Below are 11,967 nucleotides of genomic sequence, written 5' to 3'. Positions count from 1 at the left end.
ATAACAAGAGAGAAGAGTAAAAAATGAAAGGATATTCAACTTTCACTTTGAGATATAAAAAAAAACTTATACCTGCCGTCTATTTATAAAGCCTCAATCACCATAAGTTAAAAAAAAAAGAGAATCAAGGCACAGTATAAATTCATGAATTTGGAGGCTTTAAGAGTTATATGGAGACCCATTTATCAATGGATTTATAACAAAATTATTTTTATTTGTTTTTTCATTCAACAACGATTGTGATGTGAGCTTTGTTAAATGATTTTTGTGTTTATATTTCAACTACACTAATAACCTTATAATCTCTAATTTAGATTTAAATAAATCCGATAAAAGTATCATGAAAGTCCTTATATTAAGAATTAAATTACATTTTCTCCTCTATTAAAAAAATAAACAAATTAATCAGAGAGCAAATTTATTAGAAGGAATAGTTTTTTTGTTTTTTTGTCACATGCTAACATACATGGAATAGTTCTTACCAGTAAAAGTGGAAGAAAATTCGAATGAACCAATTTACTCTTTGATCAAACATATAAGAACTAGTTTGTCCTTTTTTTACATAAAGAACATAAATACAATCCAATTCTTAGTACAAGAATCTACAATTTTACCAAATCCTAACCCTGTACATGTTCAATAATATTATGAACACTTGTTTGGAAAAGTGATACAATTCAGGATTTTTTATATTTTAATCCAATAAGGAAAAAAACAATACAAATTCATTTCCAACAAAATGAAAAAACTTGGGCAACTTAATTAAAATTATTGCAAGAATACACAAATATAAAAAAGCATGACGCTGAAAAACACAAATTGAAACAATTCAAGTTTAAGCTAAGAAAACAATTTAAAGTTCAGAAACAAGAGCGAAGCAGCATGTGGGGTGAAATATGGCAGCTAAGCTCCAAACAAGTTCAACGAGAATCAAGCGATAAAACACACACTATACATCAGCATGAATGAATCGGTGATGCCAGGTTACCGGCCAAACCACCCTCGCGGTGGCTGTACGTCGCTATCATTCATTAGCTTATCCAACACCACATTGAGGTCAACAGACTGGCCATTCTCTGTTAACTTTCTAACAGTTGCTCTAACATGATCTCTGGGGAATCCCATGGTGGTTACTTTGTCAATCACATCATCAATGGGAACCCTGTTACCAGGTCCAGAAGGACTGGATCCACCACTGACCCCAGAAGCGGTGGGCAATGCATGCGGTAATATCTTAGCAGTAGGAAGCTGTGGGTAACCGCTTCCAGAATTTTGTCCCATGGGAGAAGATGGGAGTTGCTGCATTTTCATTGGGTTGCCACTGCCATATTGTGAAGGTGATCCACCATAAGCATAGGGTTCACTTGGACCAGATTGTGGGATATATCCGGTAGAAAAGCCTGGACCAGGCCTGCTGGATGGTGATGGCTCACGCAACTGGGGCGGAGCCCCATAATATTGTTGAGAGGGAGGACCACCACTGGGTGGTTGAGAAGGTGGCTGGCGCAGATTCAGTGGATAGATCTGAGAAAGGGGGTAAGGTGCCTCTTCCGGATGGTGGCCTACAGAAGGTTGTAGTTGAAGGGGCTGCGGAGGTTGAGAATATTGCGGTGGAGGTGCTGGTTGATATGGTTGATGAGGTGGTGTTGCAGGAGGGAGCTGTGGTTGCTGAGTAGGTGGCATTGGAAATTGCTGACTAGGAGTCTCTTGAGTTTGACCAGGCGGTGGATAGTAAGGGTCTTGCTGAGGAACAGAAGGAACATGGCTCTGAGGGAACTGGTTCGCATGCTGAACCGGTGGTGGCAAACTCGGCTGGGGAAGAGCTGGAGGAGGAACAGAAGGAAGTGATTGCGGGAAAGAGGCAGCCAGGGGAAGCTGTTGGTGAGATTGAAAAGGAGCAGATGCAACTTGCTGAACGGATTCTGTCCGCACAGTATTCTGGGTTTCAGATGGCTGCTCTACCTTGCTCACCTCCAGCTTTGCAAGCTGCAACTGAGCTTCCATTATCTCTTGCTTTTCTTTTAAATCATGAACCCCGGTTTGCACCTGCATACAATTGATCAAGAACATCAAATAAACACAAACCAGTCCATGATAAAACCTACAACAAATCCCAAATATAGATGACAATATTTCATACTTCCACAATAACCTTATTATAAAACCTCAACAGGACCTTCATAGGTTACGCAACTCAGTTTCACATGGTACGAGAAGACTATTCCTCCTGGCAAGTTTACTGAAGAGCCATTAAAATCGGCCATTAAGGTTTGACTGAAATCTACATTCGTTTTGGGATCTAGATACGTGTTTCCCACTTTGCTAATGTATAAAGACATTTCCAGATTGCATAATATAACTTGTTCAGGTTACAATTTAATCAAACCAAGAACATAGAAAAGACAAACTTGACTACTACAACTTAATAACATTTGTTCTGCTTAACTTCTATAACTGAACTGATCAAACATTCCCAGATAATGAATCATCAAGTATTATTTTTTTTTTATCAAAACCAGTTCATTTGAGTGAAACAGTCAAAAACATTGATTAAACAGACTGAATCAATTTCATAAAGAATAAAAATCCGAGCTACATATAAAGCTTTTGACTTGAGCTCACAAGACGCCCAATGCACTATAGTTCTACCTTTATATACCAAAGGCAGCCACAACAAACCACCAAGGAAGAAGATTGTTTTAAGAAAATACCTCGGTCAAAATATTTTCCAGCTGTTTCATTTTCCTATCAGTGCTTCCGTGATTGTTTCCTACAGACACCTTCAAATCATCCAAAGAATTCTCGAGGTGACGAGTTCTACTCTCCAGCTGAGTCAATCGATCACTTACTTTTTCCATCATATGCATCAGATTATCGGTATGTTTCTTCATGGTTCGATCGATCTCAGCCAAAATTGATGTGTCGAAGGCACTTCGGTCCTTGTCCAAAACGCCTTTTGCAGGTTCAAGGGAATCAAGAGAACCATAATTCTGTCCAATACCAAGGGAAAAAAATCAAGTAAATAGTAATGCAATGGAAAACAACCCAAGTGAATTTCATAACTTATATACTAAGAAATCAAGATGATACCAGCCAAAAATTTATTAATCAAACTATACTACATTATACTAAATAACCCACAAAGAAATTAAGTTCAAACTCAAAAAATTACTAGTCAAACCACAATTCACTGAGAAAACGGCACAAAAATTGATCGAAAATTATCAAGAAATTTAAGGTCATAGCCGAAAATCTACTGATCGAACTAAAACATAAAATTAACGACAAAAAATCCAACTCCCAGAAAACCCAAATTTTTAATCAACAAGAAGAAGTGAAAAACAAAGGAGGCCTAACATATACCTTAGCTTTAGAATCGATCGAACTCCAAGACCTGGGATTACTAAAAACTCCAGCAGCATCAAGACAGGTTGAAACGGGTCTGATCGGTTGGAAATCATAGTCGGGTAACATCTCCACCTTGCTAGCCCCGTTACTGCTAGCGCTAAACCCAGAGAGTTGATTGTGATTTTCTTCGTTTTGTGGGTGACTCATCAGATCGATGAAATCTTTGTGGGAATTATGGGGAGGTGAAGAAGAAGATAAAGTTAAGTCCATTATTTGCTTGTCCATGAACTGAGATGTATTCATCGATTGAAAACTCTTCAACTTATACTTTATGTGAAGAGGAAAAAAGGGTTATTTTTCTTGACGGATGAAGAAGAATTTTGGTAGTTTGGGGTTCTGGGATTGTGAGAAAAAAAGATGGGATTTTCGAGAAAATTATTTGACCAAAAAGAAAAAGATTTCCTTTTTTGTTTTTGTTTTTCTTTTCCCCTTCTTGATGGATATGGACTAATCTCTCTCTCTCTTTTCTTTATCTGTTGGGTTGGGTTATGGGCTGAAATTTTTAGTTTTTCTGAATATTTCTTTTTAAATATAAAAATAATTTATTGATTTAATATCAGTAATAATATACATACATATACATTGGTTATGCCTATAATACATGTATACATGTATACATATATAATTAACTTTTTAAGAATATCATTTTTTTAAATAATGGAATTTCTCAAGAAAATGAGAAGTCTTTTATTAAAAATAAAAATAATAATTAATCTTACGTTATATTATTATTTGACTGAATTTGTTTAAAGAAATAAATATTTTGATAATTTTAATAATATCAATTAGCTTACTATACCAATAGCATAATTGAAAAATGTGAAAACATAGGCAAAGCTAGAGGAAAATTGTTGAAGAGCAAGCGTAAAGAGAAAAAATACTTGTATATTATAATCCAATTAACTTCAATTCTTACGTAGTCTTAAAAGTTTTCACTCATTTGGAATTGAAATGTCATTACAGAGTTATTCTACGAAGTCAATAAGTCAGTAACTTAAAACAGATACTCTAATGTGGATAAACCAGAAGGAGCTGGCCATGGAACATGAACAATGACCATGTTGTTCTCGAACTCAAACCCAACATCTTTCCCATCAATTTTGCAAGCTGTCGGCTTGTTCGAAGCAAAGGCTCTCATTTCACCGGCTCCCTTCAATTCAATTCGAACTGAGCTTTCATTGTAGGCTAATGACTGGATGGCACCACCGGCATTCAGCATGTTCACTAGTCCAATAGGGGCGAATTGGACTGATTTTCTACCAAACACAGTGACCGGCGATACGGTTATAAGCTCGAAATCGAATGGTTTCAGCGAGATTTCCATGTTTTCAGCCGGTTTTGAGAGGACTAGTTTCTTGGACTGAGAAAAATACATGGCCAATACTTGGACATCTTCAATGGAAATTGGGTTCTTTCCACTGTTCCACTCAATGTTCTTTGGATTCATCTCGGCCTTTACCGTATGCGAAAACTCGGAAAAGCATTGGTTTCTTCTAGTTTCTCGGCACCATCCGCCTCCTTGGCAGTTAAATGCGCCAATCACACCAGTATACTGTAAAATACAGAAAGCAAATCGTTATATTTAAGAAGTTTGGATAAAAATATATCAAGTCCATTTTCAATCCTTAAATGACTGACCTTATTCAAGTTCCAGATTTTGAGCATGGTTTTGCCATCATGGAGAGGGTCCTCAAATAGGCAATCCCTGGTTGGAAGAGCGTAGTATTGGCAGCGGAGGATCGAACCATCGGGTAAAACGAGGCGTTTGAGGAGAGCAAAGTTGTGGTTGCCAACAGTGTCGCTGATGTAAATTGGGCCACCGGAGATGGCCCTTGAAGCAGCGTGGAACTCAGCACAAGGGTGGGAGGACTGGAACATGTCCCAATCAGGGTGGATAAAGTTGCCCATCCATAAACTGTTGTAAGCACAGTGCACCATGTGACAACCTTGGAGCCAAAATGTCCCATTAGGGTCACCTGATGGATCAGTGCACCAAAAATCGTCCCCTACACAAGCAAACAAACCATCAAATTAGATCAACCAGGCCCAAAGCCCAAAATTTAATGAACACAAGCCTTTAATACAAATTAATTATTATTTATTTATTTATTTATGTCAAAATCAAGCTTACCCAGAAAACAGGCAATGTCCCAATGCTACATTAATTATACATTTATGTCTTGATTAGATGAAGAAACATATATTTGTCAATTAATTACTTACCGACACGACCAAGACAAATGGCTTCTGTTCCAAGAAACATGAAATCGTTGCAGTGTTCCATACTGGCAATAACACCATTGCCTTTGAAATGCTTTTTAACTGAATCTGTTAAAGCTTTATAATAAGCTTTTGCAAGATCAACTCTTCCACCATAGTTTTCACACAGCATTTCCAACAGCTGTTTCAAAAAGAAAACAACATAATTAAATATTTAAATTATGATAAAATCAGATTAAAAGATGTAAAAAAAAATATTTGTTTTAAAATTTTGTGACAAAGATTTGTTGAGAAATGAACAAAAATAACGTGTGGCAAATAAAATTATTAGGAGCAGTTACGTGCCGACCAAATGTGAAATATGTCAAAGTAACTGAACCAAACCGAAATTTTGTCTGTATATTAAAACTCTAGTCAAAGTAAAAAAAAAAAAAAAAAGAGAAAAAGTAAAGGATTAAGATTTGGTCGGTCATAGCATAGACACTTTCAATTTTTTATTTTCATGAATTTTCTAGAAATCTTGGATACCTATTAAAACTCATATTTAAAAAAAATCATTCTTTTAAGAAACAATTACATCTAAATATTTTAAAATAAATTAAATTCTTTTAATTAAAAATAATAGTAGTAATCACTTACATGAATCACGTCAACTTTAACTCCGTCAATTCCAACATTTTCCAAATGAGAATGAATTCCTTCATAAAGTTGATCAGCCATCTCCGGCGGCACTAATCCGATACCAGTATTGACAATCTTATCGACGGCAAGATCATCCATCGTTTTCTTCAATCCCGGAGACAATTCCGGCTTAATAACCTTGGTTTCCGGCAATCCAGGGACATTAGGCCTTAAACCACCCCAATATCCACACAGGGCATGCCACACATAAACAAAGTCTACAGTGTTGAATTCCTCCTTAAGATCCTTGATAAAGGCACCCATGCCCTTATTAGTGGAACCATTAGCCAAACTCCTTGGGCTAACATAGTCCCTAAACTTGTAATTCTCTTGAAACTTCAAGAGCCTGCATGGCATTTGCTCCCCGGCCACGGTACAATTCATGCCTTCTTTAGTGATGGGGTCCTCATCATGGCTAATGGATTGCCACCCATCATCAATCAGCACCAGCCCTGGTGGGCACCCACCGTCGACAAGACCTTTCACACCTTCCCAAACACCTTGAGGGTGCACGGTAAGGTAAAATGCGTCCCACGTGCACCAACCAAAATTGTCCACGATCCCTGGTGGGGTTTTCTCTTCTAACAACTTGAAGGTTCCAAGGTGAGTCCTAATCACTCTCATGGCATCCTTCACCAAAATGAACGGATCTTCGCCGATGTGAACGTAAACAACACTCCGGAAGCTGGCTGCAGCCACCTTCGTCGAGCCGCTTTCGACACAAACGTCGACGTTGTTGTCTGTTCCGGGCTGAAGCGAAGCCCTGAAAGGGCCTTCGATGAGAGGGAGGAGGAGGACATAAGGCCTGCCGGAGTCTGATCTATCGAGGATCACCATTTGAGTTTCGTTTTCAAGGTCGCTCCCGTTGGAACCAACCCAATGAGTGGTCCACCAGACTTTGAACCTGAAAATGCTCATAAACTTGATGTTCTTCAGCTTCCCAATGGGAACAACATGGCGGCTGTCGGATTCAACAGTGTCGAACCCTACAAAGGATCCAACACTGGGAATTGATTTGTCAGTGGTGGAAACATAAGGGGAAGGAGTAACAGTGATGTTAGCAGGGACATCAGTGAGAAAAACGTGGCCATTGGCAATGAAGTTTGAGCCTTCCAGTGAGATTAATGACTGGTTGTTATGGCCATCAACTAGGCCTGAAACACCAGAACTAACCTTCGTCAAGCTTGGAGCCATAATGAAAAACGAAACCAAATAAATAAATAAAAAGGGTTTTTGCTGTTTTGTTTTAAGAAATCAAAAGAGATCGAAACAGTCAATTGAATGAGGTAAGAAAAAAACTGAGATTTTGAAAAGGAAAAATAAAAATCAGTGAAAATAGTTTGCTTTGATTCTGTGTTTTTAAAAGCTTTAAAATTTGCTTGCTTTGGTTGCTCAATCGAACTGGCCAATGCTCTAATTTATAGGCTTAATTCAGAGCGAAGTTGAGGAGAAGTTTCATTTGCAGGAAAAAAGGAAGGAAATATTAAATTTAAAAAGAAATTTAAAAAAAAAATAAAAAAGTGAGGGGGTGATTTGAAATTTGCTTTATTTAATTAATTTTATTGAATAGTGTGGGTCATACTCTTTATTAAATGAAATTTACTTTAGATTATCCAAGATACTTTCTATTATGTCATCAATCATGTCAAAAGTTTGAAAGTCCAGAAGGATCGACAAGTGTAAAATATAGAGGCTCCTTAAATCTTGGTATTATGTTTTGACTAGATTGAAAAGGAAGCCACATCGATAATTTTACATATATTTTTCAAAGAATTAATTCATTTTATTAAATTCCAAAAATAATAAACAATACTAACAAAATCAGTCTGAATAAATATGGTTCCATTTAAATTTAATAAATTTACAAAAGTATAAAACTGCTATTCAAATTCGATAACAACTTATTTATATTATTATTTTGTTTAAATCATCAATAAGTTCTAATTAAATTGAGAAATGATTTAAATATCGTATTTTTATAAACTAAATTTTATTATGGGTAAGCTATAACATTCATCACTAATTATATATAATTTTTGTTTTGATCACTAAATTATAAACTAAAATTTTTAAAATTATTTTTTTAGCCATTTGTTAACTCTTAATGGAATGGTCGCATCGCACTAACTAAGATAAATTTAATCCACCAAAATATGCTATGTGAATTTTCTAATTTCCATATTAAATGAAACAATGCGTTTTACACCAATAAAAATCATCTTTCTCCTTTACCCTTTAATGCTCTCTCCAAAGTTGATTAGAAAGTTAAACTAAACCCAAACTTTGACACCCACAAATTTCAAGCCACCATACCTCCATCACAAGTTGATCCAAAACTTCGACCCATGGTAATTTTCACCTAAACTCTTCAAATCCAACCTCTGTTTCAAAGCTATTTTGTTCCTAAGTACTCGAAAACACTAGAAGAAAAATGTAAGGTGTGATACGATTATCATTACTATAAAAGTGTTGATGGTTACTAAACTAACTATAATTACGATAAAGGCAAGCACACCTATTAAGCAATAGTATAACTAAGGTGAGTAGGGAATATCGTATCCACGAGGACTAAAAGTACTAGTAATTACTAATTTTCTATTATTTAGCCGGTAAATTGGGATGATTATTTTTAATCTAAATTTACGAAACTAATTACTAAGAACGCAACAGAGAGTGAATTAGGAAAATAATCGAATAAAACCAATGAGATAGACAATACCTAGGAAAGAATCCACCTAGACTTCACTTATTATTCTGAATCTGAATTAAACGATTTATTCACTTGCGCCTTGATCTGTAGAAATCCCTAAATTAAGTTAACATCTTTTTCGAGAGTAAGAACAACTAACTCTAGGTTGATTAATTGAAATCTCTTTCTAATTAAAGCCCCTATTGCATTAGCTCGATCTATGAGTTCTCTTATTAAATTTGACTCTAATCCGATAGATTTATGTCGTCCTATTTCTAGAATTGCATGCAACTCCACTCAATTATACTAGATTTACTCTTAAACAGGAACTTTTACTCCACTGAGATAAGCACATTTAACATGAATTAATATCTTGAAAATATTAAAACATGAAATAAGCATACATAATTAAGAACAAGAATCAAGTATTTATCATGTAATTCAGAGCTCAAATAATAAAATTCATCATAAGTTTCATTTTCCCTAGGTATCTAGGGAATTTAGTTCATAATTTGGAATTAAAACATCTCAATGTTAAGATAGCAACAAGACATAAAGAAACCCAATAAAACTTTTAGAGAAATTAAATGGAGATCTTCAATCTTGAAGGAGATCCGCTTCTGAGTTGCTTCCAATGGTGTTCTTCAAGTAATTTCTTTGTTCTTCTTTGCGTGCTCCCTTAGGTCCTCTTCTAGTATGTATTTATGAACTTTAGAATGCTCAGAAACCCTAAAAATTAGGTTTTTCCTCGTAAAACTCTTCAAATCCAACCTCTGTTTCAAAGCTATTTTGTGCCTAAGTACTCGAAAACGCTAGAAGAAAAATGTAAGGTGTGATACAATTATCATTACTATAAGAGTGTGTGCATATGTTTATTTCAAAAACCTTGCAGAGAACAATGAAAAATTGATAGAAAAATAAAAAAGTCTAAGACAAAAAAAATGAAATTTATAGTATTAGTTTGAAAAATGATTTGGTTTTTTTTTTTTTGTTCATTGTAAATGCAATTATTTTTCTTTGAATGATTCTTGACAAATTTTCTATTTATGAGCATTAATGGAGTTAAATGAAACTCCTTCTTTCTTTTAAGTCAAAAGCAAAGAACTTGAAGGTGAAGATTACTTACTACATTCTTTACTATAGTATCTATGTCTTCAAGTTAGCTTAGCAATGAAACTTTTGAAAGTCAACTCAAATAGTTTAAGAGTCATGATTTGATCTAGCTATGAATAATACAAAGGTTAGATTTGAAGAGTTTAGATGAAAATTATTAGGGGTCAAAGTTTCGAATCGACTTGTGGTTGGGGTACGGTGGCCTGAAATTTACGAGTATCAAATTCTAGGTTTAGTTTAACTTTTTGATCAACTTTGAGGAGAGCAAATAGAAGGTGAAGGAGAAAGAAACTAAAGAGATGGTTTTTATTGGTGCAAATGATTTTTATTCGTGCAAAACACACAGTTCCATTTAGCAAGAAAATTATGTGGAAATTATAAAATTCACGTGGCATAATTAGGAGGATTGAATTTATCTTAGTAAATGCTACTTACCATTCCGTTAAGAGTTAATGGATAAGTGATTAAAAAAACAACATTGAAAGTTTTAGTGACTAACTTGTAACTTTTCATAATTTAGTGTTCAAAACGAAAACTTTCATATAGTTGAGTGACCAATGTTATAGTTTACTCTATTGTTATAAATATATTTTATCTTCTCAATTTTTTTATAAAATCAATACAAATTCATAAATAATGAAATTTAGAATTGACAAAGACATTTCAACTTCTAATTCCACCATTTCAACAAAAATATATATTTCATATATAAATTTTAACAAATATATTTTACAATTTTTACACACAACTTTTCATAATCCAATAAATATTAAAATAGTCAAATACATTTACTATCTCTTTGAATTTAAAATATTAAAAATATATAAACAAAAATAAATTTATAAATTTTATTTTCAACCTTGAGATGTGATATGTGATAGTTACTCACCTCATCTCTTAATTATGTAGTTGAGAGTTTAATTTCTGCTCATGTAAATAGAATACATTTCATGACTAGCCATTTACCTCTTCAAAAAGCATCCATGGTGAGAAAATTTCTGCTCATGTAAATAGAATACATTTCATGACTAGCCATTTACCTCTTCAAAAAGTATCCATGGTGAGAAAATTAATCACTGTTGTTGACGATGAATACCCTAATTACAACCAAAAAATAAAAAAAAAATTCATTTTCAGTCAATTAAAAGAAAAAAAAGCAAAACATTTTTGCTTGAACCTAGCATGACAATAGAGTAGATGGAATAGATGTTGTCAAATTCATTATCATTTCATACTTGTCAGTCTTCGTCATTCATTTTGTTACCTTATAAATATATAATTTTAAAAATTATTATCATCTCTATTAATATTGGATAAATTTCCTCAATTCTATTTCTACTAATTATTTCTAATAATTTTAATTTTTTAATACAAATAAATATTTAAATAAAAATCTTTAAAAAATATTTATAATATCTTCTGTTTATTTTTTCTTTAGTATTGGAAACTATGAATAAGGAGAGAGAAAAAGTAAAAAAAAATTGGAAAGCTAATGATGGAAATTAAAAGATCATCCCTCCAATATTTTGTTTGAGTAAATATGTTATTTTAAGCATTTAATCATATATTACCTAAATATTTCATATTTAATAGTATCTTTAAATCCGAATTTATAGATAGTCACGCTTCCCTTGGAAAGGGTATAATTGTCCATATCTAAAAATTAAGAGGGATTACGAGTAAAATATAACTTCAACTTTGTTTCTACTTTCTAGAGCATTCATTCAAAACCTCCAAAGCTCTTTATTCCTAAGGTAACTTTATTTTTAATTTAAAAAAAAAAAAAGAAAGAAAGAGAGAGAGAATCTATTGATTAAAGGAAAGGAAAATTGAAGCAAATGATGTGAATTTCATAA

At 33.9% G+C, this 11,967-nt stretch overlaps 2 protein-coding genes across 2 annotated transcripts; both read right to left on the bottom strand.

Annotated features, from left to right (window-relative positions):
• Window positions 1–728: 728 nt before the first annotated feature.
• On the bottom strand, window positions 729–3,887 carry LOC108460799 (uncharacterized). The gene is made up of 3 exons (XM_017760455.2): window positions 3,364–3,887; window positions 2,712–2,990; window positions 729–2,046 (listed from the first exon to the last, which is right to left on the bottom strand). The coding sequence occupies exons 1-3, from the start codon at window positions 3,649–3,651 to the stop codon at window positions 985–987; spliced, it is 1,629 nt and encodes a 542-aa protein (XP_017615944.2). The 5' UTR covers window positions 3,652–3,887; the 3' UTR covers window positions 729–984.
• A 402-nt stretch (window positions 3,888–4,289) lies between these two features.
• Window positions 4,290–7,793, bottom strand: LOC108458088 (probable galactinol--sucrose galactosyltransferase 5). Its single transcript, XM_017757335.2, has 4 exons — window positions 6,268–7,793; window positions 5,632–5,809; window positions 5,047–5,414; window positions 4,290–4,960 (listed from the first exon to the last, which is right to left on the bottom strand). The coding sequence occupies exons 1-4, from the start codon at window positions 7,501–7,503 to the stop codon at window positions 4,403–4,405; spliced, it is 2,340 nt and encodes a 779-aa protein (XP_017612824.1). The 5' UTR covers window positions 7,504–7,793; the 3' UTR covers window positions 4,290–4,402.
• Between the last annotated feature and the right edge of the window lie 4,174 nt (window positions 7,794–11,967).

This window comes from Gossypium arboreum, chromosome 4, assembly GCF_025698485.1.
Source record: "Gossypium arboreum isolate Shixiya-1 chromosome 4, ASM2569848v2, whole genome shotgun sequence".
Lineage (NCBI taxonomy): Eukaryota > Viridiplantae > Streptophyta > Magnoliopsida > Malvales > Malvaceae > Gossypium > Gossypium arboreum.
The sequence above is the reverse complement of the archived record's forward strand: the minus strand, read 5'-3'. Positions and strand labels throughout refer to the sequence as shown.

Coding starts and splice junctions, on each gene's coding strand:
- LOC108460799 (XM_017760455.2), bottom strand. CDS start 3,651: ATGAATACATCTCAGTTCATGGACAAGCAAATAATGGACTTAACTTTA. Junction 2,991..3,363: donor CGATCGATTCTAAAGCTAAG/GTATATGTTAGG, acceptor GGTATTGGACAG/AATTATGGTTCTCTTGATTC. Junction 2,047..2,711: donor TGGAAAATATTTTGACCGAG/GTATTTTCTTAA, acceptor AATTGTATGCAG/GTGCAAACCGGGGTTCATGA.
- LOC108458088 (XM_017757335.2), bottom strand. CDS start 7,503: ATGGCTCCAAGCTTGACGAAGGTTAGTTCTGGTGTTTCAGGCCTAGTT. Junction 5,810..6,267: donor TTAAAGTTGACGTGATTCAT/GTAAGTGATTAC, acceptor TTTTTGAAACAG/CTGTTGGAAATGCTGTGTGA. Junction 4,961..5,046: donor AAATCTGGAACTTGAATAAG/GTCAGTCATTTA, acceptor TGTATTTTACAG/TATACTGGTGTGATTGGCGC.